Source organism: Sorex araneus, chromosome 6, assembly GCF_027595985.1.
Source record: "Sorex araneus isolate mSorAra2 chromosome 6, mSorAra2.pri, whole genome shotgun sequence".
Classification (NCBI taxonomy): domain Eukaryota; kingdom Metazoa; phylum Chordata; class Mammalia; order Eulipotyphla; family Soricidae; genus Sorex; species Sorex araneus.
The window spans coordinates 135,825,173-135,850,823 of NC_073307.1; the positions used below are offsets into that span (position 1 = coordinate 135,825,173).

A 25,651-nucleotide genomic window follows, 5' to 3' on the forward strand; every position below is an offset into this window, starting at 1 on the left:
GGAGGGAGAGAGAAGGAGGGAGGGAGGGAGGGAGGGAGGGATAAAGAAACTGCGCTTGTGTGAGAGGCACCTGGCCTCCCCATCAGCATCCCCAGGGCTCTGCCTTACGGGGCTCCCGGGGTGTGGAACCTGGACCTGAGCGCAGCCCCGCTGCCCTGGGCCACCCTGGCCCGCACCCTCAGCAGCCCGGGGGCTGCTCCCTGCCATCACTGCTTTGACGATGAGGTAACGAGGCTCGGGGGGCTTAAGGAACCTCCCCTCAGCACAGAGCCTGTAAGAGGCAGAGCCGGGCCGGAGAGGTGGTCCCTCGGGTGCCGGGCCTGCAGAGCAGCAGGTGGGGCCGCGTGCCCGTCGGACGCAGCAGGGTAAGGCGCTCCGCGTGAGGCTAGAGCCGTGCGTATCCCTTCCTCTCCCCATTAGCGATAAGAAAAGGAAGTTGGAGGCCAAAACGGAACCCAAACAGAACAAGAAACCGAAGAAAAACAGAGACGCGAAGAACAGAAAAGATACGAAGCTGAAGCGGAAGAAATAGCGCTTGTAAGGAGCGCGTGACTCGCACCGCCCCTGGCCGCGCTGGGCGAGGCCCGCAGTGCTGGAACCCGCGCCAGCCCGCCAGACTCAGGCCGGCCACACACCGCCTGCGGGCCACACTTGGCGTCAGTCCGTCTGCTTTGACTGGACCTGTGGGCCTGCTGGGGGTCCAGCTGCAGCCCAGAGACGGCGGGTCCGTCACACACCAGCTCTGTCCCTTCTCAGGTCTTTGCTCCCCAGCCTTCGGGCCCCTCAGGAGGCTCCGGCGGGCCCTGTCCAGCCATCCACGTCCGCCTCCCGGCAGGCCTGCCACCCTCGGACACAGGAAACCCACAGCTGGTCCAGGCGGGACACATTGGGACTCCCGTCCTGTAGCAAAAGGATGGGAAGGGCCAGTTTGTCAGCTCGTACCAAGGAGGGCTCGGCCCTGTTTTTAATAAATAACCCAGAAAGACCAGTGGCGGGAGCGGCTCCTTGCCCAGTTTCTCCTGGAACGGGAACTGGGTGTCGGGGTGGGCAGTGCGGCACGGGCTTCCCGGCCAGGAAAGCCTGGCGCTGAGTGGACTCGCTGTGAGGGCCCAGCACAGGAGGGCGGCCTGCATCTGCCCTTGGCGAGGCTCCCCTCAGGCCCTTTCTGGGATCGCCCGGCTTGGCGCTGGGGTCCTCCCGGGAGCACCAGCGCAGTCCCGCGAGCTCTCGTTCCCGCCTATCTCTTGGCCCCACGGTGGCCCGAAGCCTCGTGAGCAACTCAGGGCAGCGCGGGCGGCTGGAGCCCCCGTGCTTTGGAAGCCTCTCGACGGACTGGGGGGCTCTTGGGCCCTCGTGCTGTCCGGTTCCTGGGGAGTCTGACACAAGGACGGCGAGGAGGGGCTGCAGCGCAGAGGGGTCCGACAGGCCTCTGGCAGCCAGCGTGGGGTGCAGTGTCTCGCCTCCACACCAGCCTCCCCCATCCGCACCCGTGCCGAGGGCTGGAGCCAGCCCGGCCACAGGCTTGGCATAAGGAGGCCCAGGCTGGGGCCCTGAGCATTGCCGGGTCTGGGCCCAGACCTACACGCAGGACAGTTGACTCAGGAGAGCTGACAGTGCCTGGTCAGGGGCTCCCTTGAGCCTCTTTCAAAACGGGTTTCCTTAGAGTGAAAAAAAAAATCCAGAAATGGCTCCCAAGTGCTCGGAAGCGGATGGTATCTGGGACTGTTGCCGCAGACACTGCAGGTGTGGAAATGACCTGGCGGCGCCCTGCTCTGGCTCTGCTCTGCCCCGGGCCCTGCAGTGTGGAGGGCGACAATGGTTTGCCCCTTCCCCTGGGGCCCCAGGAAGGGCTTGGTGGCGCTCCTGGGTTTCTGGGGGAGCTCTGCGCCTTCCACTTCTACAAACCCCAAAGGCCCAGGCTCCCCCACACCCTGCTGTCTGGCCCCTGCTCAGTGACGTCCCTACGCCTCATGGGCGAGACGCATTGAGACAGGCTGGCTATGAGTGCTGTCACCGGACAAACAGGGACAAAGAAGGTACCCGAGCTGTCTCCAGCACTGGAGCCGGGAGGGGCCTGAGGCTGGCTCAGTCCCTGCGGACACAAAGGGGCTGCTGAGGCAGCTGGGGGGAGGGGATGGCGCACGTGACTGGTCACCTTCTCGGGCTCATTATCTGAGGAGGGGACTGAGTGGCCCCCTGCGGCCTGAACAGGGGTGGGGGTGGGGGAGGGAGGGTTGCTGACTTGAGAGTGCTCTGGGGGGAGGGCCCCTCTCACTGCCAGAGCAGGTTAGAGCTGGACCCTGTGCACTCAGACTGGTCTCTGCTGCAGCAGAGGAGCTGGGGCTGTGTGGCAGTGGAGGGCTTCGGGGTGACTGGGCAGGCCGGAAGGGAAGGGGAGCCTTGGGGACCACTACCTTGGCCCTGGCACCCCCTCCCTGGGCGGGGGGGGGGCTTCCTTCAGAGACCAGAGCCGGCATCAGCTGCAGGCATGGCCCAGTCCCCCTTCCTCCCTGGAACCAGCTCCCTGTCTGTCCAGCACCCTCCGAGCCCTCTCCCCCCCCCCCCCCCCAGCCTGGTCCCAGGGGCACTGGCTTTCTGTTCTGTTCTCGGAGTTCACTCAGGGCTGTATCCGGAGGGCCTAAAAGGAGTCTAGGAGACAGCAAGTGGTGGGAGTGCCTTGTTTGCACATGGGGGGGCTGGGCTTCACCCCCACCACCACATGGTCCCTCGAACACCTCCAGGTGAGTCCCAACAACCAAACCAAAAATGCTGGAGTATGTTCCTGCTGTACCCAGGCTGGGGCGGGGCCTCCCATCTTTCCCTGTGCTACAGACGTGTCTTTAAGAGGGGAGCACAGAGGTCGGAGCCATAGTACTGCGGGTAGGGAGCTTGCCTTATGGTTCGATCCCCAGCATCCCATATGGTCCCCTGAGCAAAGCCATGAGTGATTCCTGAATGCAGAGCCAGGAGTAACCCCTGAGCATCACCGGGTGTGACCCAAAAAGTCAAACGAAGAGGAAAGCACGCGCTATGTGGGCCTTGGCCCTGGTCACGGGCACCAACACAGCCACGGGCCTGCTGCCAGTTCGGCGCTAGGTCTGGTTGGCTGACCAGAGGGCTCGAGAAGGGTCACAGGTAAGAACTGGGCGGGGAAGCACACACCTCTCGCCCGCCCTCCTGAGGCGCCGAACCTCCTCTGGATGGCGCCCAGGGGGCTGCCCCTTGCCCTGGCGGCCCCCAGAGGGCGCCATGCCTCCATGCTGGGCCTCAGGCTGTCCTGTGGGCCCGGGGCTCCGCCCTGCGACAGCAGACACTGGGCCTCGACTGACCCTGGGAGGTTTTCTGTCGGCTGAAGAACTCCAGGGTCAGTCAGTCTGGAGGACCAGAGAGGCTCAGGGCTCCAAGGCCAGCGACAGCCGGAGCCCCTTCATGTGACCCATCCCCTCAGTGGCTCTAGCTTCTTCCTGCACTTGTCCAGGGCCGCATCCAGGCTCAGGTCCTGGTAGAGGGAAGAGTGTGGGGGAGGGCGCCCGGGGAAGGGGGGTGAGGGGTGGTCACAGCCGCCAGACGGAGCCCTGCAGTCCCGAGGGGCTGGAGTCTCTCCCCAGCCCTGAACAGGCGCCTCCCGGCCTCTCAACTCCCAGAGCCTGGAGCCAAGGCTGATTGTTAACAAGTGTTTATTGTTAATAAAATCATGATACATTTACAGTGACCACATTAATGTATAGTTACAGTATCATACAATATTACAGCAATAAAATAATGCCTGTTCTTTTGTACATCCAGCTCCAGCAGTCAAAAATATTTTCCAGGATTGAAAGCCCCAGGGGTTTATTTATTTATTTATTTTAAGGTGATCCGAGTGACACCTCTGAGCGAGCCCTTGGGGCTTTGGGGGGAATAAATAGTTTCTAAGGTGCGGCCAGACAGCTGAAGAAGGCTGCACCCCAAGCAAGCTGCCCAGGGCGCCCCCCAGACACCGGCCCATAAATACAAGTGACCAGGCCCTACGCTGCATGAGGCGGGGGTGGGATGGGGCAAAGGGGTGGGTCCTCTCCAATCGAGACCGAAGGACCCGGCTGGGGGGCAGCAAGGGCCACGCAGGGGCAGCCAGCGTCTCGGCCTGGGGGGTCAGCCTTAGCCTCTTTGGCCTCTAAGATCAGCAGCAACAACAGAAGCTGCTCCCCCAGCCCCCCTCAGCTGCTGCCCCGCAGGAGGGGAGTAGGGCGTGGGGGGGAGCCCTAGGGAGCAGAGCAGCCGCCTACAGCTCAGCCGCTCCGGGCACCGGGGGTGGAGGGTGAGGTGGCCCGTCGTGACAGGAGGGCTCAGAGCACAGCGGCGGCTCCAGCCGGCGGAGATGGTGTGCGGGGGGACACCCTGCAAGCCGGCCGGGGCTGGGGGCGCGTGCAGGGCCGCTCACACGCGGGAGGTGACGTAGACCGAGTTCAGGCGCGCAGCCAGGGTGCTCTGCAGCTCGTGCAGGGGGTCCAGGCCCTGCACCTTGCTGCTGCGGCCGTAGATGAGCTGCCGGAAGCAGTCCTGCTCCAGCAGCGCCTTCATGTGCTTCAGGAAGAAGCCCTCGCAGAACAGGGCCAGCTCCGGGGCGTTGTGGATCTGCGGGGGCGGGGAAGCGTGAGACCACAGCCCAGGGCCACCCGCCCCCGAGGATTACCGCAAGGCCAAGGTCAGCCTGCACAGAAAATACATCCAACTCCCAGAGAGACTCCCGGGGGCTCACAGCTGCCCGGAAAGGTCAGCTCCTGAAGGGACACCCAGGCCACAGCGGATGCCACCCCTCAGCACCCCGCCCCCACCCCCAGCCGCGCCTGCGCAGACCCGGGCCTCACCTTGGCATACTTGTAGGTGTTCACGGCGCTCTCCACGCTGAGCGTCTGCGAGCAGAGGATCTCACAGTGCCTCTGCAGCGCGTCCAGCTGGAACAGGCTGGCCGCCGACAGCAGCTGCGGGGAGGCAGAGGGGGCCTTGAGTCAGCTCGGCCAGGCCGACAGGTAGCTCAGGCTTCTGGAAACACGCCCTGGGGGCCCACCCAGGGGCTGGGCGCAGAGCGGGACACACTGACATCTTGTGTCCCTTGGTGGTAGAGTGGTGAACACAGCTGCCTGCCCTCCTCGGGAGGCAGGGCGGGGTGGGGGGGATGGGGAGGCAGAAATTGAGTGGAGGAAGTGCTCAGTGAACATACACAGTGCCCGGGATGGAGCCAGGGTGGCTGAGCGCAGGACAAGCACTTTAGCCCAACAGTAAAAGGCTTCTTCTGAACACACAACGACCAAGGCCAAGTTCACAATTAACTTGTCTTGTGTCCGAGGCGGCCCTGGCAGCATAGACTGTGCAGCATTTCCCGGGTAAGGGGGTCTGGAGTGGGGAGGGTTGGGAGGTGCTATACCCCAAAGCCTATCAGCCAGCAGGGGGGCTGGGCCTCAGCCTCCAGCTCGTCACCCCCGTAGGCATCCTTCTTGTCCCTGGGCAGTCCCCAGGAAGCCAGGCTTGTGGGCACACTGCTTCTGGTCTCGGGAAGGACGCCTGGGCCCCCACATACCAGCTCCCCTCTCCTGCTCAAGGGGCCAGTGGGGAGATCAGCAGGGGACTCCCCGCCCCAGGGCAGGGCAGCTCCTCACCTCCAGGATGTCCGCCGTGGGGATCTCCATGGACTCTGTCCCCCCATAGTACAGGTACCGCATCATCATCTGCAGGGAAAGAGCCCGAGTGAGCCCCCTTCCTCTGCCCGCTCAGGTCTGCACACATGACTGCCCGCACCCCCTGCAAACCCAAGGTTCACTCTGATAAACTTCCTGCCGGGACGGGAGTGGGCCCACCAGGGTCCGTGCATGCCCCCTGTGTGTGCACAGGGAGGCACATGGCCCGGCTCCCAGGGCTCAGCCTTGGGGGTACTCCAGGTCCCCTTGCTCCCTTTTCCCTGGCTGGCTGGCCCGGCCCTCCGACGCCTGCCTCGGCTCAGATCCGGCGCTGGGGCTGTGCTCACTCCGGAGAAAGCAGGGGCCGCAGGTCACCCCAGCTTGTCTGAGCTGGGGGCTCGGAGGGGGCGCAGGGGCCGTGTTGACTCTGCGGAGGTCTAAGTCACAAGTTCTACCATTGTGCTGGGCCCTGGGGAGGTTCCCAGCATCAGAGTGGAAACACTCTGGTTGGCCAAAGAGACGACCACAGTAAGAGTTGGTGAATGCGTGAGTCAACACGGCCCGGCCAGCAAGGGGCGCCCGAGGGTCTGGGGGAGGTGCGGGGAGATAGCCCAGTCAGCCCGGGGCAGGCCCAGCGCTGCAGCTGAGGGGATCTGCAGCCTCCCCACGCCCACACAGGAGTGCCGGGGCTGGTTTGCATGCTTCAGTCTGCCCTGTTTGAGCCTGCGGCCAATCCCCTGCCCGTTGCCAAGGGCATCCGCGGGGCTAGCCTACGACCCACAGGCAGAAGAGGAATTCGGGCCTCTGCTGGCTGGACCTGGCACCTCTGGCGCTGGCTTTGGGAGGGCGCAGCCATATGTGATGGGTGTGTGTGTGTGTGTGTGTGTGTGTGTGTGTGTGTGTGTGTCCTTGTCCACAGAGCACCAGCAGAGGCCAGGGTGATAGTATAGCAGGCATTTGCTGTGCACACAACCAACCCAAGTTGAATCCCCAGCATCCCATGTGATCCCCTGAGCACCGCCAGGAGTGATTCCTGAGTGCAGAACCAGGAGGAACCCCTGAGCACCACTGGGAGTGTCCCAGAAAAAAAAAAATCAGTTCCACGTATTTACTTCTTAGTGCCAGCTGGGAAGGAGAAGCAGTCAGGTGGACGGCCCAGTCTGGACCCCGTGGGCCTTAGTTTCCTGTTCTAGAAAGCCAAGGGCAGCCGGGCCCCGCTCCCTCTCGGTGTTAGGGGAGCAGGGACGCTCTGGGGGCTGGGACTCTGCCTCTGCTGGCCCCCTGTGGAGCCCAGGAAGCAGGCGAGACTGTGGAAAGGGCCCCTCCAGCCCAGCTCCATTCTGTGCCTAGACGACACCAGGCCAGATCTGGGGTCACTGCTGCAGCCCCCGCGCTTACCCACGTGTCCCCAGTGCTGGGTCTGGGGCTCAGACACACAAGGCACCAGAGAGTCCCGCACCGTGTCAGGAGGGAGGGACGTGACCAACCAGGAAGGGAGCCAGCCCAGACCTCACCTCCATGCCCCTACGCACCCCTCCCCCCACCGCAGCCTGAGCCCTTCCACTGCCTTCAGGGCCCCCTGAATTCACCTCCCGCTCCGAAGGGGGCTTTGGAAATGCAGCCCTGCCAGTCCACTCCCAGAGCCTGAGGTTGGGTCCTGGCTTCAGCCTGTCCCTGCTGCGTGACCTCCCTGCCCAGGGCGAGGGGCGTGAGAGACGCGAGAGACGCACCTCGAAAATGTGGTACTTCATGTCGCTGATCTCAATGGTGTTGCTGCTCTCGCCGTCCGGCTCCGGTTTGTTGGTCATCAGCGTCTTGAACCTGCAGTGGAGGGGGCAGGTGGGGTGTGAGGGGGGTGGGTGCTAGTGGCCCACTGACTGCTTTGGGGCGCAGTCATTTTTCAAAAAATTTATTTATTTTGCATTTTGGGTCACACCCGGCGATGCTCAGGGGTTACTCCTGGCTCTGCACTCAGGAAATACTCCTGGCGGTGCTTGGGGAACCATATGGGGTGCTGGGGATTGAACCCAGATCGGCGGCGTGCAAGGCAAACGCCCTCCCCGCTGTGCCATCGCTCCAGCCCGGGGTGCAGGCATTTCAAAGTGACTGTGAGAGGCATATACAGTGTCCTGGCTTGGGGGCCCAGATGGGCAGCCGGGAATAGAATCGGGGTCATCTGCGTGCAAGACAAATACCCTCCCCGCTGTGCTATCATTGCCCAGACCAGACAAACATGTTCTCTGGGGTCCTCCTGTCTGTTTGTCTGCCTGCCCCTGCCTGCTCCTCTCCAGGGCCCCCCGGTCCCCACCTGTTGGAAGCCGTCACCAGCAGGACTTTGTGAGCGTAGAACAGCCTCCCCTCCACCAGGAAGGTCACGTCCGACATCTCCTTGTTGTTCAGGAAGTGAGGATCTGGGTGGGACAGGGAGAGGACACGTGCGTGACTGGGACTCAGGGTGTTTCTCGTGTCAGAGGGGCTGGCGGGCTCCCAGGTGAAGGGGAGAAGGGATGGGGGCCAGAGAGGAGAGGGGCACAGAGGGCAGGGCTGGGTGGCTGGGGCGGCAGTCTTTACCTAGTCTGGCCGGCAGTGTCTTGCGGAGCTCGGGGATGCTGGGGATGGGACCGCTGCCGTAGCACTGCGTGAAGACGGCGGCCAGCTGCTGCGTGATGGAGTCATTCTGCAGGGCAGAAGCAGAGTGCGGGGGGCGGGGGGTGTTCACAGCTGCAGACATGGGGGGCGCCTTTTGGAAGGCGGGGTCAGGGTCGGGCGCCCTGTCCGAAGTGCCACCTGGGTCTGACTTGGCAAGAGACACCTGCACCCTCCTTGGTGACACTCCTCGGAGCTTTTTTTTCATTCTTTTTTCTTTTCTCTTTTTTTTTTTTTTTTGCTTTTGGGTCACACTGAGCGATGCACAGGGGTTACTCCTGGCTCATGCACTCAGGAATTACCCCTGGCGGTGCTCAGGGGATCATATGGGATGCTGGGAATCGAACCCGGGTCAGCCACGTGCAAGGCAAATGCCCTACCCACTGTGCTATTGCTCCAGCCCCCTCCTAGGTGCTTTTCTGGCCAGAATCCGGCACGGATGAAGCCCCACCACTGGCCCTCAGCAGCTGGGCAGTGCAAGCGGGGAGTGGGTGGGTACCCTGAGTGGGTGCGCGTGTGCGTGTGCACGAGTCTGTGTGAGCGTATGTGCCTATGAATGTGTATGTGAGTGCTAATGAGTGTATATGACTGAATATGTTTGAGTGTTTCTGTGTGCATGAATCTGTGTGAGTGTGTGCATGCGTTTGTGTATGTGAGTGTGTTTGTAAGTGTATATGACTATGTGTGTTTGTGCATGCATGAGTTTGTGTGAGAGTATGTGCCTGGGTGAGTGTGCATGTGACTGTGTTTATAAGTGTATGTGACTATGCTTGAGTGTTTGTGTGTGCATGAACCTGTGTGACAGTATGTGCGGATATGTGAGTATTTATAAGTGTGACTGTGGGTGTAACTGAGTGTGTGTGTGTGTGTCTGGTCTGTGTGAGAGCTTGTGTGTGTGTTTATAAGTGTGTATAACTGTGAGTGAATCTATGTGAGAGTATGTGCATGTGTGAGAGTGTATGTGAGTGTTAGAAGTGCAATGGCAGTATGTTTGAGTGTTTGTGTGTGCATGAGTCTGTGTGAGAGACTGTGCATATGGGTGTTTGTAACTGTGTGACTGAGTGTGTGTGTGCATGGTTGTGTGAGAGGGTATGTGTTTAATAGTGTGTATCACTTGTATCACTTGTCATCCCGTTGATCTTCTATTTGCTGGAGCGGGCGCCAGTAACATCTCCATTCATCCCTGTCATGTGCTAGTGTAGCCCAATGGTATCTGCTCGCTCCAGGAACACAAAGAGCCTCAATCCTTTCATTCAGGGTTTTGACGAAGAAATCTGACCATCTCGTAGGTGGACGGCCACGTGGTCTTTTGATGTCCTGTGGAATCCAGTTGGTGACAGCTCTAGTCCAACGGTCGTCTCTCGCATTACGTATCTGACCCATCTGATTTTTGACGCCTTGGCAAACGAGACAGCATCCCTGATTCTTGACTCTCAACGGAGGTCGGAACTCCAGATTTCTTCTTTCACTTGAGTGAAATGAGATACTCCAAGCATAGCTCTTTCAATTCCTCTTTGGAATACCAGAATAGCGTTCTCATCCTGTTTGCGTAGGGCCTGGGTCTCTGAGGCGTATGTTAGTGCAGGAAGAATAGTGGAGTAGAAGAGATGTGCCTGGAGCTGGAGGTTCTTTGTCCTCTTAACTACTTCTTTGAAGTTATTGAAGGTGTTCCATGCTGCTCTCTTCCTCCTGTGCAGTTCTGGCACCAAGTTGTTCCCTCATGTTGAGTTCTCGACCCAGGTACACATAGCTGCTATGTTCAGAGATGTTCATTCCATTGAGAGCAAATGGACCGTCAGGGACTAGTTCGTTTTTCATAAACATCATTTTGCTGAGATTCAGCTGCAGTCCGACGTTTCCACATTCGCAGTCGAAGTCGGCCAGCATTTGTGCCACTTGGCTAATGTTTGGCGTTACGAGAACGATGTCATCAGCGAAGTGGAGGTGGTGTAGTTGTCAACCGTCTATCTTCACTCCCATTCTTTCCCATTCCAGTCATCGAATGACGTTCTCGAGGGTGGCACTGAAGAGTTTCGGTGAAATGGTATCACCCTGCTGAACCCCTCTCTTTACGTCAATGATTACTTCCTTGTAGAATGGTGAGATCCTGGTGGTGAATCCGCAATACAGCTCACGGAGGATCTTGATGTACTGAGTTTGGACACCCTGTTTGGCTGGGGCTTCGATGACCACTTCAGTCTCAATAGAATCAAAGGCTTTCTTTAAATCGATGAACAGTAGTGGAGGTTAATAGTGTGTGTGACTGTGAATGTGTTTGTGTGAGTTTGTGTGAGAGAATGTGCATGTGTGTGAGTGTGAGCATGTATTTGAGTGTGTGTATGTGTGGGATTCGTGTATCTGTGTGTGTGAGTATGTGTTGTGTGTGTAAGTGTGGGTGGGTGCACGCCTGCCACCTGTCCGTGCCCGAGCGTGCCAGCTCCAGCCTGCTCTGGAGCAGCAGGGTTCCCCTCGGGAGCGGGCGCCACCCACCTTGCTGGTCTTGAGGATATCGAAGAGCAGCTGCAGGCCCTCGGTGACCAGCTCCTCGTTGTACTCCTCCTCCCGGATGGAGCTGAAGTCCCGTAGGAGACTCTGCATCACGGAGTTCCGAGACTGGGAGAGGGACGTGCGCAGGGACTCGATCCACACGTGCAGCTTCCAAGGGACCCCTGCGTCACGGGGAGGGGAGGCAGGCGTCAGCGTGGCGTGCAGCCAGTGAGTGGAGCAGGGACCTCCAGGGAAGGGGACAGTGTAGCCTGGTGGCCTGGGGCGTCCCCCCTGCACTGCCTGGGGCCCCGCAGCGACTGGTTGAGGAGGACCCTCTAACTGGGATGAGTGGCTGGGTGGAGCCGGGAACCCAGGGAACAGAAGGGTGCTCTGGACAAACGACACCACACCCATCTGATCAGTGCCTGGTGCAGGGAAGGAGGGTTCAACTGCTTCCTGTTGGGTCTGAGGGGCCAGAAGAGTAACCGATACAGTTATGAAGGTCAGGACAAAAAACAGCAATGCTGCTGGTCACGAGAGCAGCCCAGAGCCGCCTCTCTGCAGCGGGGAGACAGGGCGGGAGGACATAGCGGGTGCTGTCCATCCGGGCTCTGGCGGGAGGAGGGGATGGCGCCCCAGGAAGCAGCTGAGAAGGCCTCCCGCTGGGGTTTGTGTGGGGGCTGGGACTCAGGCAGGGGTCCTTCGATGGCCCTGTCCAATGGTTGTCTCTCTGAGGGTCTAATTGCAGATCTGATGGTCTGTGTCGACCAGACCGTGCGTCTTCTGTCTGTTTGACTGCCTGGTTGTCTTCCTGAGTCTCTCTCCGATTGTCTAATTGTCTACCTGATGGTTTGTCTGTTTGTCTATAGGACCAGCTGTCTTTTGTCTAATTGTCTATCTGATGTCTTGTCTATCTGATGAGCTATCTTCTTTATGAGTATCTAATTGCCTTTTTTTTTTTTTTGCCTTTTGGGTCACACCCAGCGATACACAGGGGTCACTCCTGGCTCTGCACTCAGGAATTACCCCTGGCGCTGCTCAGGGGACCATATGGGATGGTCGGAATCGAACTCGGGTCGGCTGTGTGCAAGGCAAATGCCCTACCTGCTGTACTATTGCTCCAGCCCTAACTGTCTATTTCATGGTGGGTCTGTCTGATTGTGTGCCTGTGTGTCTGTCTGTGTCTGTCTGACTGTCTGGTCCTCCTGAACCTGAAGATCCAGGGAACTGAGCTTGTGTGCCCAGGGGGTATCCCTGGCCAAATGTTGACTCAGGCTCAGATGCTCTCCTGGGGAGATGGGGACCCCAGGAACTGGGGCAGGGGTCTGGAGCTGCAGCCTGAGCCAAGGCTGTGTGTCCCTGGCAGGCCGGGCACCCGCTCCCTCCCGTGCCCAGGGCTGCCTCTCCTGGCTCGTCTCACCCAGGGCCCGCAGCTCCATGGTGATGTCCACGTAGCCGTGCTCGGCGCTGTAGTACATGGCCTCCTGCAGAGCTTTGGTGCGGGTCCGACTCAGCCCCCCAGGCCCATCGCTGCCGCCGCCCTGGCTGGAGGAGTCGCTCTCCTCCACGCCCTCGGCCAGGATCTCCTCCAGGGACAGCACGTCTGCCTTGGCCTGCTGCGGCTGCGCCAGGAGCTTCCTCAGGACGTTCCTGCGGCCGAGGGACAGAGGAGGTGCCGGCTGAGACGGTGCCCCCCCCCCCCCCCCGTGGGACACCTGCGGGCACCCAGCACTCCTCTGTGCCCCTCCCAGCAGAGAGGGGCGGGGAGCTTCCCACTTTGGCCAGCCGCTGGGCTGTGTGATGCAGACGGCCCTGACCAAATGGCCCTCTGTGGGGAGGGGCTCTAGCCTCCCCCGCTCCTGGGGTAAAGCCAGGCTGCACCCGATTCAGGGCTGACCTTCCCGGGGCTGTTGCTAGCACTCAGGTCTCTCTGGGTAGGACTCAGACCCAGGCTCTAGCCAGCTCTGCAGGAGTCACTGCCCAGGTCACCTTGGGACTGACCCCGAGGGACATGGAGCATGCCTGGGTCTTGTGGAGAGCTGGGGTACAGGGAGGACGTGATGCCTGCTGTCCGTGGGTGCTGGTGGGGCTGGGGGTCAGGGAGCAGCCCAGAGAGGGTGGGGATGGGGGGCCTAGTGGGGGCCAGACTGTAGGGAGGGGGCCAGGCTGGCACACAGTGGGGCTGTGAGATGAAGGAGGATCTGCCCACCCTCCACAGCCACCTGGAACCCCTTTGGCTTTGACTCCCTAAACCCCTTTAGGTGCCTAGGGGTTCCCAGAGCCTCTGAGATGTGCTTTCCTAGGGAAACGCCCATAGCCAGAAGGTAACCAGCATGTGTGCAAAGGGCCGGGGGTCTGGGTGGGTGTTATAGGGGTGAAGAGTCTTTTTTTTTTTTCTTTTTGGGTCATACCCAGCCATCCTCAGGCCTTCCTCCTGGCTCTGCCCTCAGGAATTACTCCTCCCGGTGTGCTGGGGACCATATGGGATGCTGGGGATAGAACCCGGATCAAGCCGCATACAAGGCAAATGCCCTACCCGCTCTGGCCCCATGTCTTTGAGGAAAAAGGGTTTTGGGAAACTGTAGCTCCAGACCCAGGACTTTGGAGCGCCGGAGCTGCTAACTGACCCATTGGGCCTCCCCTACATGGGCCCAGGACTGTGGGAGCCCCACCCTGCTCAGCCCTCCCCCAGCCCCCAGCCTAGCTCATCAGCTCCCACCCGGGGAGTGAGGGCTGGGGCAGCCCCGGGGATACCTGTGCCCGTGGGCGGCCGAGTGGCTGAAGCAGTTCATGTCCTCATGCAGGGAGGAGGCCATCCCATTGGCTTCCAGCATACTGAGGAGGGGGTCAGCGCCGCGGCTCAGCAACAAGCTGACCAGCTCATAGTTTCCTGCAAGGCAAGTGGACAGGTGCCCCTGCAGCAGGAGCCCCAGGGGCATCCCCAGCGGGGTGCAGGGGGAGGGGCCGCAGGGCTGGCACATGCAGTCACCACTGTCCAGGGCAAGTGTCACATAGCCCGGTGCCGCACGCATGCGCGGGACGGCTCCATGGGCAGGCAGTGGGGCACCTACCGGCCGCAGAGGCGAGCTGCAGGGGGGTCTCCGCGTAGCTGTCCTCACCACCGTTCACTGCCGAGCCCTCCACGTTGGCCCCTGCGTCCAGGAGCAGCTGCCAGGGCACAGAGGGGGACACTTCAGGATTTACAGTCTGTCCACTGACTTTTTTTTTCTTTTTGGGTCACACCTGGAGATGCACAGGAGTTACTCCTGGCTCTGCACTCAGGAATCACCCCTGGCTGTACTTAGGAGACCATATGGGATGCTGGGATTCCAACCTGGGTTGGCCGCATGCAAGGCAAATGCCCTACCCGCTGTGCTATCGCTCCAGCCCCTGTCCATTGATTTTTCTTTAAAAAAAAAAAAAAATCCTGACTGGGGCCGGAGCAATAGCACAGCAGGTAGGGTATGAGCCTTGGACCTGGCTGACCCAGGTTTGATCCCCGGCATCCCAGTTGGTCCCCCAAGCCCACCAGGGGTGATCGCTGAGAGCACAGCCGGGAGTCAGCCCTGATAGTAGAGCAGGGGGTGTGCTTGCCTTGCAGGGGACTCACGTGGGTGAAATATTGATCCCCAATATTTCATATGGTCCCCCCAAGCCCACCAGGAGTGAGCCCTGAGAGCAGAGCCAGGAGTGAGCCCTGAGCGTCACCAGGTGTGGTCCTCAAATGAATCTTTACTGAGGTCCGGTGACTTACGTACTGTTCATGGCGGGTTCACACCTACATCATTCCACACCACACCTACCACCAGGGAAGCCGCTTCCCTCCACCATATTCCGCAAGGCCCCTCCTGTCCACCCCTCCCCCGCCTCCACCCTGCAAACTCTGTGCTGGGGACCAGCTCTCCAGTTCTGCTGCCCTTGCTGGCCCTTCGCTGTGGGCAGGGGGACGCTTTTGAGTGGGGATGTCGGGAGGCTTGAGGGGACGCATCGTCCATTCTCTCTGGGCCTATGACCAAGACTCAGGGCAGCCACGGGAACTGAACTACAGAATTCCAGGACTCCACATTTCTAGAAACTTCTCCATGCTTGCGAGTGTCAGTTGCTCTGAGCGTTCCTGCTTTTTCCACTGTTTCCCCAAGAATGGGCTGAAGTGACCTGTGTAAGGCCTCGCAGTGGCCTTTGTAAGAGCACATGCAAAGTGTCATATCCCCTCCAATGGGGGGAAACTGAGGCTCGGGAGGTGCTGGAGGCGATGGGGGGTGGAGGGGGACTCCGTGTAAAGAGTCAGAAGCTGCTGGGCACCTATGCGGCCACCTGGGGGCAGGAAAGCCCACTGGCTTCACCTGGAAGGTGGCTCGAGAGGCCGCTTTGCCGTGTTTTTTTTTGGTGGGTGGGGGTGAAATGACTCTGCTTCCCCCCATTCCCGGGAGCCCTGTAACAAGATTTTTGGATGCTCATCAGCGAGGCAGAGGGAGCCGGGACCTGGCTGTCCAGGCCACTGGGCCTCTCCCTGGCGCAGGGAGCCGTCAGCCTCTCACTTTTCTTGCTTCTTTCTTCCCCAGGTGTCTGGGCACCCTGTGGGGGAAGGGGAGCCCCAGCAGTCCCCCACCCTGAGACCCGGCGTGAGGGTCTGGGCTCACCTCTCAGCCTCCACCATGGTGTGGGGCACGGGGGCGGCACCCCTCCCATGCCAACAGCCGTGCCAAGACCGCAGAGGTGGTGCCCTGCCCGCCCTGTCGGGGTGAAACTGGGCACCAGGCCAGGCAGGTCCCGGGCACAGCCCTGCAGCCTGGCTCTGCCTGGCCCCTTAGGAGGGCGGGCCCCAGGCCAGGCTGGCCAGTCCCCGCTGTTCACTGAGCGCCTGCTTTGGGCCGGGGTGATGCCATCCATGCGGAGAGCAGCTCCCCGGAGGTAGAACCAGCCTCATAAGGCCCGGTGGGCTGAGGTGCGGGACACTCGGGGCACCAAGAGGTCACGGGCGGCAGCCCTGGCTGGGGTTGGGCCCTGTTCTGCCTCCAGTTTCCACAGGCGAGTCAGAATTGGTACCAGGCACAGCTACCCAGGCTCGGGTGGGCACAGGGCGAACTGGCTGGACAGGGAGCTTGTCCAATCCTCTTACAGAATGGGGAGCGGGCATGAGAGCACCCCGTGACCAAGGGAGCCCTGGGTGTGGGAAAGGAACCTGAGAATATACACACGTGCCCCACGGAGAGACACGAGGGTCCACCTCTCACAGCAACAACCTCCCCCTCAGGCCACCCAAGCAGGTCTCGTCCTGCTGCCCAGCCAGGCCACTCTCAGCCATGCCGCCGGCATCTCTAAAGCACCTGAGCCTGGGTGACCACCCACCCCACCCACCCACCGCCCCCGCATTCCAGGCAAGCGGGGCAGGAACTCACCTGCACCACAGAGATGTGTCCATGCAGCACGGCAAACGTCAGCGACGTCCAATGTCGGCTGTCGGGGTGGATGGAGGGGTGCCGGGGAGAGTTGCTTGGCACCTAGGAAATACCACCAATGATCAGTGATGGGGGGAGTGACCTTCAGGGCAGGTGACATATATCCCCGAGTCAGGAGGGGACCCTGCAGATAGGGTGACTGACAGTCACTCAAGCGCTCCCACACTGGGTAGGTAATGCCTGCGTTGTGGAATGGGCTCTAGTGGACGTCCACTGCGCAAGGTCTGCCCAGGGCCGAGAGGCAGTGCTCTGTGTTTGGGGGGGAGGGGGGGAAGGGGTTCGAATGGTAAAAGAAGAGAGTCGGGGCCAGTCTTGGTGTTTGACTTGCCCAAATCTGCAGGGCCAATGTGCTAAGCGGGATCTCTCTGCATCTTGTAATTTCTGGTCTTCTCAGACCCACCGACCCAGTTGCCCCAATCATCGTGCCCAGCCTGCCCAGCTGGGGGACCTGAGAGTGTCCCACTGATGGGCCAGGGGCCTGCACGCAGCTCTTCGAGGTTGGCCCACCTGGATGTCCAAGTTCGCTCCAGCATCAATCAACATCTGGACCATGGCCTCATCCCCAGCCGCACAGGCATACATCAGCGGCGTCATGCCCTGCGGGAGGGGAAGGCAAGAACGCAACCATCAGGGCAAGAGAACACAATATCGTGCGTGTCCCATGGCTCTGCCCCAGAAACCAGAAGCCTGGAGCTCCTGCTTGGCCCTGGGCACGGCTCGGGGCACGCCTGAGTCCGGTCCTGAGTCAGGTCCTGGGAGGGCCCCTCCTAGGGTGAGTGGGGACAGGTCTGGGCTGCGGGGGCGGGCTGAGGGTGGGCAGGGGGGGGAGAAGCACTGGCCTCCCCCGCCGTGGGGCGCTGTAAGTCTGATATGAGTGATGTGCACGGCTCGCCTTGCACCTCTCTCTCTTTTTTTTTTTTTTAATTGAGTCACCATGAGATACACATTTAAAAGCTGATCATGGTTGGGTTTCAGTCCTACAGTGTTCCAACACCCATCCCCCCACCAGTATCCACTTCCTACCACCAGTGACCCCAGTTTCCCTCCCCCCTCCACTTTCTTCACTTTGAAACTTTGAAACTGGAATTACATTAAGTATGGCTGAATACTGTGTTCTTTTAATCAGTATTTTACACATCTGGACACCATGCAAAGTAATGTTCCCTTGACATAACTTTTTTTTTTTTTCTTTTTGGGTCATACCTGACGATGCACAGGGGTTACTCCTGGCTCTGCACCAGGAATTACTCCTGGTGGTGCTCAGGGGACCATTACGGATGCTAGGAACCGAACCGGGTCAGCTGCGTGCAAGGCAAACGCCTTACCGGCTGTGCTATCACTCCAGCCCCTGAAATGACTTTTTTTTTTTTTTTTTTTTTGCTTTTTGGGTCACACCTGGCGATTCACAGGGGTTACTCCTGGCTCTGCACTCAGGAATTACCCCTGGCCATGCTCAGGGGACCATATGGGATGCTGGGATTTGAATCCGGGTCGGCCGCGTGCAAGGCAAACGCCCTACCCGCTGTGCTATCTCTCCAGCCCCTGAAATGACTTTTGATGATATGTTGTTCTCTCTCTCTCTCTCTCTCTCTGGTCTATACCTCCGGCTATGCTCAGGGGTTACTCCTGGCTTTGCACTCAGGAATTACTCCTGGCAGTGCTCAGGGGACCATATGGGATGCCGGGAATCGAGCCTGAGTCGGTCATGTGTAAGGCAAACACTCTACTCGCTATACTATCACTCCGGTCCCTTTATGCTGCTTTTTCATGGCATATCATTACTAAAAGTGGCTACAAATGAAAATCCAAGGAAAAAAGAAAAAAGGAAAAATGGAACCATCACTGTGGGCTAGAGAGATATAGTACAGCAGATAGAGCATTTGCCTTACATGTGGCTGACCTAGATTTGAGTGCCTGAGCCCACCGGAAGTGATTCCTGAGCACCATCAGATGTGATTCCAAAACAGAACAAAACAAAACAAAGAGTGTGAGTTCCTGTCCAGGAAGCAGTGCAGTCAGCCAGCAATATTCCACCCTTTCCCGGCAGTGCCGTGCACCCAGGCTGCACACAGATAAGGCAAAGGCTCCACCACTGAGCTCTACCTCACCCTCAGCTTCGCTCCATCAAGCTAGTTTAAGGCGCGTGAACATGGCTCGGAGAGATAGTACAGTGGGTAGAGTGCTTGCCCTGCCTGTGGCAGACCCAAGTTCAAATCTCTGGCACGCCATGTGGTCCCCTGAGCACCGCCCGGATTGACATCCGGCTTCAGAGTCAGGAAGACGCCCTGAGCACTGTGGAGAGCCTCCACAGGACCCCGTGCGTGTTACTTTACAGAGCACCACTGAGTAGAGCCCTTCAAAACCAGAAGACAGATGGACATACCACTGTTATTACCTTCTGCTTTCCCCGGACTCCAGCCCTGGCTCAAGGCATAGCACGGTCCCACCTAACACACCGAAGCCAGCGCCAAGACCTGTGTTCATGAAACCACAGCCATATGTGCCAGCACCGACGTGAGAATGGGCACCGTAGCCAGCTAGGAGGGTCTGTTATTGTCTCCCTATGCATCTGAGTTGCAGAGAAGGGTGGTCAGCTTTCCCAGAGTGGTCCCGTGAGCAGGAGGAGGAAATCCCGCAGGAAGGCAGTGCTGAGGTATCAGCCGTCCAGGGTTCCCGCTGTCATGGGGAGTGGGGGACGTGGCATGCTGGGCTTCCGAAAGCTGAGACCACAGCCCGCCCTGGTCTCGTCCGCAGTTGACAGGGTTCCTTTGCTGGTCGGGAATCACTCTTTGAAGTCAGTAATAACAGGGGCCCGGGCAATAGTACAGTGGGTGGGGCATTGGTCTTGCACACAGCTGACCTGGGTTCAATCCTGGGCATCCCACATGGTCCCCCGAGCACCACGAGGAGTAATTCCTGAGTGCAAGGGTTACCCTGAGCATGGTGGTGTATGACCCAAAAAGCCAAAAAAAGCAAAAAAAAAATAAAAAAGTCAGTAATAGCAAAGGCAGGTCCCTGGGACACGCCGGTCCACAGCCCGGTGCTGGCCAGCATTTGTCTGCAGCCCTGTGATGTTTATTAGGCCATCTGTGTGTAGACAAGATCTTGTGCCTCATAAATCCTTGCCCCGTGCCCAGAGATAAAGAAATGTGCCGGGATTCATCACCGACGGCGGGCTGCTTAGCACCCGTCACTCGGCATGTGGCGAGACTCGGGGCACTGGCGGGAGGGAGCGTGTAAACCAGGCCACCAGCCTTGCGGGCAGAAGTGACAAATTTAACTTAATTTATTTCCCCTGTCCTTTCCCTTTGCTGTTGCGAGGAAGGGTGGTGGCAGTGCATGTGTGCTTCAATGTGGTGCCCGGATCCCAAAAGGCAGGGCAGGGACCGGAGAGATAGGACAACGGGTAGGGCATTTGCTTGCATGCGGCAGACCTGGGTTCAATTCCTGGCACCCTTTATGGTTCTCTGAGCACCGCCAGGAGTAATTCCTGAGTGCAGATCCAGGAGTAACCCCTGAGCATCGCCAAATGTGACTATCTATCTATCTGTCTGTCTGTCTGTCTGTCTGTCTATCTATCTATCTATCTACCTACCTACCTACCTATCTATAGTGCAGCAGGTAGGGGGTTTGCCTTGCATGCAGTCGACCGGGGTTTGATTCCTCTGTCCCTCTCAGAGAGCCCAGCAAGCTACCGAGAGTATCCTGCCCACATGGCAGAGCCTGGCAAGCTACCTGTGGCGTATTCAATATGCCAAAAACAGTAACAAGTCTCCCAATGGAGATGTTACTGGTGCCTGCTCGAGCAAATTGATGACGATGAGCAATGGGATGACAGTGATACTCTGGAGTAATATATATATATATACACATATATATTTATATATATATATATACACATACATATATACATATTCATGGGCTGGAGCAATAGCACAGTGGGTAGGGCTTTTGCCTTGCACGCGGCCGACCTGGGTTTGATTCCTCCGCCCCTCTCGGAGAGCCTGGCAAGCTACCGAGAGTATCCCACCCGCACTGCAGAGCCTGGCAAGCTACTGAGAGTATCCCACCCGCACTGCAGAGCCTGGCAAGCTACCTGTGGCATATTCGATGTGCCAAAAACAGTAACAACAAGTCTCACAATGGAGACGTTACTGGTGCCTGCTCAAGCAAAATCGATGAGCAATGGGATGACAGTGACAGTGAGATGTATATATAGTGAGCAGTCTATGAATCACTGTCACCCTCTGGGCCTCCCTGCTCAGAATGACCATGTCCTGTGCTCTCACTCTGTTCCAGGGAAAGGCACGGCACAGCCCACTGGAGCATCATGGAGCAGGTGGACACGGGGCTCTTGCGGCCCAAGAGCTCATGGCTGTAAAGGGGTTTACTCAACCCAGGGGTGTCTGCAATCAAAGGCCAGGGACCCCCTCACCCACCACTGAAGTGGGCAGATGACTCCCCAAATGCCAGTTCCCAGGACAATTGCAACTGGCAGTGCATATGGCCCCCTGTACCTTGCCAGAAGTGACCCCTGAGCACAGAGCCAGGAGTAAGGCCTGAGTGCCGTGGGGTGTGACCCCGAGCAAACAACTGGCTTTGGCAGAGGGGCCTCTGGAGATCTGAGGCCCTGCCTGTCACCTCCCCACCGCCCTTGCTGCTGCCCAAGCCACCAGCCCCTCCTCTGTGCTTCATTCCAATCCCCCTCCCACTGTCCAGGCTCAGCTCAGAGTCTGCAGGAGGGCGTCATGCTGCCCCTGTACCTCGAGCACCAGTGAGTCCCTCATTGTCGTCTCCCCTGGCTTCCGCATCACCTGCCAACCACCCCTCACTGCCAAAGCACTCCCAGAACAGCACTGGAGATGCCCGTGGGGCCGGGTGAGGGCTCACAGGGAGGGAGCGTGTGCTGGCCTGAGTGAAGCTCTGAGCGCAGTCTCCAGCACCACCTGAGCACTGTTGGGTGCAAGTCCGGGGGCCCTCAGCACCGCTGGGCCAGGCCCAAGCACTGAACCGACATGTGCATAGAGCCGGGCTGAAAAGTTGTCTGGAGTGACCTCTCCGCCATGGGCTCTTCCAAAAGGGCCAGGAACAGCTGCTTGCGACCTTCTGACCTAGTTCTGCTCTCTCCTAACTGGGTAAACTGAGGAGTATCACACTTCCTGTTTGTTTGTTTGTTTGTTTATTTGCTTTTTTTGGTTTTTGGATCACACCTTGGCGATGCTCAGGGCTTTCTCCTGGTTCTGCACTCATGAATCACTCCTGGTGGGGCCGAGGGGACCATATGGGATGCTGGGGATTGAACTCAGGTCACTCCGGTGCAAGGCAAACGCCTTACCTGCTGTACTACCGCTCTGCTCCCACGCCCTTGCCTCACACCTGAACTTCAGTTTCCTCCTATGAGAAGTAGGGAGAAGGGCCACCCTGATGCCGACCGCCCCCCCCTCCAACATGGGGCACTCTCCATATGAAAAAATTTCATCCAAGGGAAGTGCATGGAACAGTGCCGGGGCCAGAGACACACATGTGGGCGAGTCACAGCGGAGGCAAAGGCAACACACACTCAGGCCGAGGCTCTCTGAGACGGCCACACCAGCCCCAACCATTCCCACCTCCTGTGCTGCTTCAGTTCAGTCCCAGTGCGCCTCACTGACGTGTCTTAGATCCAACGTGCTTGGGTTTCTCACCATCAATCCTCACCAGCATGTTAACTATGTGAAAGCAAGGATGCGCTCGTGTGTGTTTATGTGTGTGCGTGTGTGTGTGTGTGTTTGCACGTGCGCACCCATGAGATGCTGAGTCCAGCCGCAGTGAGTATTAGCTTGATACCAAGTTGCTTCCTCCTTAGCTTGCACCAGTTCTGCACCCCTGGGGCCACCCCCAGCACCCCACCATCCAGCACAGGGCAGCAGAAACCCCCCTAGGACATTTTCTCAGGATGTCTCCTGACATGGCACAGAGAGAGCCCCATGCACACGGCCCGCCTCCTAAGAACGTGCAGCTCAGAGCCTGCATGTTGTGTGTGTGTGTGTGTGTGTGTGTGTGTGTGTGTGTGTGTGTGTGTGTGAGGGGAGTTGGGGGCTCAGGACAGGCTATGCCAAGAACGTGGCCACGACAAGTGCCTGAGGCTGGTCCCTGGGCCAGGTCAGGGCTGCCCGGTATGCACCTGGTCATCCATGGTGTTCACGCCGTCGGGGCCCAGCGCCTCGATGGCCTGGCTGATGAGGTCCGTTCTCCCGCAGTTGAGCATGCGGAAGCCCAGGTCCTGGTTGAACTTCTCGGTCGCCGCGCGGGCATCCAGCCTCCGGAAGGAGCTGAAGCAGCACTCTGGTCTGGAGAGGAAAGAGACTGGGCTGAGTGTGAGTGTGGCCGCGCAGGGGTCCTCCCTGCAGGACACCCCCCTGTGCTGGCTGGTGTGCCGCATGGGGACGGGGTGGCAGTCCTGGTCATGTCCTGGCAGCAGGGACTGGCCTGATGCACTGAGCAGTAGGAAACACTCACATCTCCCTTCTAGGAACACACAGGAAGCAAGGTCCCATCTCTCCCGACCAGCGTCGGGAGAGTACAGCCGGGCAGGCAGTTGGGATTCAACTCCTGCACTCCATCCCCGGCAGCATGTATGGTTCCACGGTCCCTGCCAGGGGTGATCTCCGGGTGTGGGGCGGGAGTAAGCCCCAAGCACTGAGCACTGCCGGGAGTGGCCCCCAAACAAACAAAAAAGGTGGCGTGGGGCTGGAGCGATAGCACAGCGGGTAGGGCATTTGCCTTGCACGTGGCTGACCCGGGTTCGATTCTCAGCATCCCATATGGTCCCCCGAGCATTGCCAGGAGAAATTCCTGAGTGCAAAAGCCAGGAGTAACCCCTGAGCATCACCAGGTGTGACCCAAATAGAAGAAATAAATAAACAAAAAGGTGAGAGGAGGTTCATGTTCTAGAATGAAGTTCCATTTGGGGGGATACCAAGGGGTCCCTCCTGCCAGTGCTTGGGGAACCATTTGGTGTTAGGAATGGAACTGGGGTCAGCCACATGCAAGGCAAGCAAGAGCCCGACCAGGTCCAGCTCTGAGGTGCCATTTTCTATGGGGATGAAGGAAATAAAAAATGAAGTCTGGGCAGTGGGTCTACAAAAAGATGCAAGGCTCCCCCCGCCATGGCAGGCCAGAGGGAATCTTCAGGAATAAGAGAAGATCCCATGTGAGACGCATGTTGGCAAGGAAAGGATAAGCCCGGGCTGGGGGCATCTGTGGACCAAGGTTCAAACAGGTACAAACGGGTTCAAACAGGTGCAGCCACTGTGCTGGCTGGGGGGAGGAGAGGCAGATCCTGGCCCCTCCCTGGTCCTCAGCATCCCCCTGTGTCAGGGGGACTCCTCTCACACCCCGAGGCACCTGCCCATTGACTGAAGACTAGATAATGCACTTATTGGGCCGAAGAGAGAGTGCAGCGGTAAGGCGCCTGCTTTGCATGTGGCTGACCCAGCTCTGACGCCCAGCATCCCATACGGTCCTCGGAGGGGGCAGTGCCAAGAGCAATCCTGAGTGCAGAGCCAGGAGTTAAGTGCTGCACACGGCTGCTGTGGCCCAACCTTCAATTCTCCCCACCACACCCCAAATGATAGTGCCCTTAAAAGGGCAGAGTTGGGCACGCTGCACGGGGAAGTGCCCAGACACGGGGCAAGAAGGGCCTCGGGTGCCCCCAAACACCCCAGCCCCCCTCCCCGATCCAGGTGTGTCTGCTCTGGCACTGGCCAGCGCCACAGACGACACGCATGACAGTGGGACTGAGACCCACGGGCATCCACAGAGGGTCCCCAGGGCGCTGGCTGCCCCCTGCCCGCTGCCCCCAGCCCCGCCCCTGGGAGTGCGCCCCGACCCCGCCCCACCCCCTCCCTGCCCGCTGCCCACACCCCGTACTTGAGTTGCCGGGGCTCGCAGTCCAGGCCGGGCAGCAGCAGGCGGGCGGCCTGCCGGATGTCGCCGCTGTCCACGGTGAGGCTGCGGCGGTGCTCGGCGTAGGTGATGGCCACCCGCATCCACTCCATCAGCGGCGGCAGCAGCATGAAGGGCCTGCGTGGGGCAAGGAGACGCTGTTAGCGGACACTCCCGGCTTCTGCACGCCCTCAGGGCAAGGCCAGGGGAGAGGAGGCCGGGGGCACCTCCTCGGCTTTCTTCCCCTCGGACCCGCTCCCTTTGCCCAAAGCACAGAAACTGTGGTCCCAGGTGGCAATCCCAGGAGCAGAACCCCAGGGCTTGCACGAACGCCCCTGCTCCCGCTGCGGTTTCCTCTGCAGGGGGCGCACAGGGCCAGGGGGGTGGGATGCAGGAGCCAGGCCGATGCTCGTACGCTCGCATCTCAGCCGTGACCCCGTGGTCACAGATCAACATTGGTTCCTGCTGCGCCTCCGTCTCAGGAGTCCCTGCACAGACCACACCGTGCCTCGGCGTCCACCTACCCCCACCGTCCTCCCCTCTGGAAAACCACGGAGGTCACTCACAATTAATCTCGGCCTTACTAGAATTTTGAGATTTTAGTTGCTGTTTGTTTTGTTCATTTGTTTGTTTTTATTTGTGGGCTGGCTGTGCTCAGGGATCACTCCTGGCGGTGCTCGGGGACCACATGTAGTACCAGGGATTGAGCCTCGAGTAAGGAAAGTGCCTCAAAGGGGACCACCAAGTAAAGGGTGCCAGGAGGGCCCGTTCGGGATGGGAGATGCGGGCTGAAAGTAGACTATAGACCGAACATGATGGCCACTTAATACTTCTGCTGCAAACTACAACACCCAAAAGGAGAGAGAGAGAGCAAAAGGGAATGCCCTGCCACAGAGGCGGGTGGGGTGGGAGGGATGCTGGGACCATTGGTGGTGGAAAATAGGCACTGGTGGAGGGATGGGCACTCAATCACTGCATGACTGAAATGCAAGCACAAAAGTTTGTAAGTCTGTAACTGTACCTCACTGTGATTCACAATAAAAAAATTTTTTTAAAAAGTGCTTCAAGCCCTGTACTCTCTCCAGCCCACTCCAAGAATTGAAGACAGAACTAGAAACTGGAACTAGAAATATGATACAGGGGCGGGGGAGATATGGCAGTACAGAGGTAGGGCGTTTACCTTGCACGAGGCTGGCTCAGGCTCAACCCCCCACCCAACCCCCTGCATGGTCCCCCAAACACCATCAGGAGTAATTCCTGAGTGCAGAGCCAGGAATAACCCCTAGGCATTGCTGGGTGTGACCCAAACCATCCCTGACTCCCAAGGAAATGCAGTGGAGCAATAAAAGAATATAAACAACACCAATTAAAAAAAAAAAAAGTCTGCATCCTGATATTCACAGCAGCCTTTTTGGAGATCTGGAAAGATCCCAGTGCTCATTAGTGAATGAGTGGATAGAGAGAGTATAGTGTATATAT

At 59.0% G+C, this 25,651-nt stretch overlaps 2 protein-coding genes and 1 pseudogene across 2 annotated transcripts in view; 2 read left to right on the forward strand and 1 right to left on the reverse strand.

Moving 5' to 3' along the window:
- Positions 1 to 981, forward strand: part of NAT10 (N-acetyltransferase 10) — a 33,979-nt gene extending 32,998 nt beyond the window's left edge. The window contains exon 29 of the mRNA XM_055141947.1: positions 421 to 981. Within this exon, the coding sequence (XP_054997922.1) occupies positions 421 to 532 (112 nt within the window). The 3' untranslated portion in view covers positions 533 to 981. The remainder of the gene's footprint in view (positions 1 to 420) is intronic.
- Positions 982 to 3,666: 2,685 nt separating this feature from the next.
- The window catches only part of ABTB2 (ankyrin repeat and BTB domain containing 2), a 201,334-nt gene continuing 179,349 nt past the window's right edge, over positions 3,667 to 25,651 (reverse strand). Inside the window, exons 4-17 of the mRNA XM_055141949.1 lie at positions 24,158 to 24,310; positions 22,410 to 22,575; positions 16,754 to 16,843; positions 16,187 to 16,288; positions 13,859 to 13,955; positions 13,542 to 13,677; positions 12,208 to 12,437; positions 10,791 to 10,969; positions 8,226 to 8,331; positions 7,963 to 8,065; positions 7,385 to 7,475; positions 5,637 to 5,705; positions 4,848 to 4,961; positions 3,667 to 4,614 (exon numbers count right to left, since the gene is read on the reverse strand). Coding sequence (XP_054997924.1) covers positions 4,417 to 4,614; positions 4,848 to 4,961; positions 5,637 to 5,705; positions 7,385 to 7,475; positions 7,963 to 8,065; positions 8,226 to 8,331; positions 10,791 to 10,969; positions 12,208 to 12,437; positions 13,542 to 13,677; positions 13,859 to 13,955; positions 16,187 to 16,288; positions 16,754 to 16,843; positions 22,410 to 22,575; positions 24,158 to 24,310 — 1,834 coding nt within the window. The 3' untranslated portion in view covers positions 3,667 to 4,416. The remainder of the gene's footprint in view (positions 4,615 to 4,847; positions 4,962 to 5,636; positions 5,706 to 7,384; positions 7,476 to 7,962; positions 8,066 to 8,225; positions 8,332 to 10,790; positions 10,970 to 12,207; positions 12,438 to 13,541; positions 13,678 to 13,858; positions 13,956 to 16,186; positions 16,289 to 16,753; positions 16,844 to 22,409; positions 22,576 to 24,157; positions 24,311 to 25,651) is intronic.
- Positions 17,342 to 17,451, forward strand: LOC129406335 (small nucleolar RNA SNORA15; annotated as a pseudogene).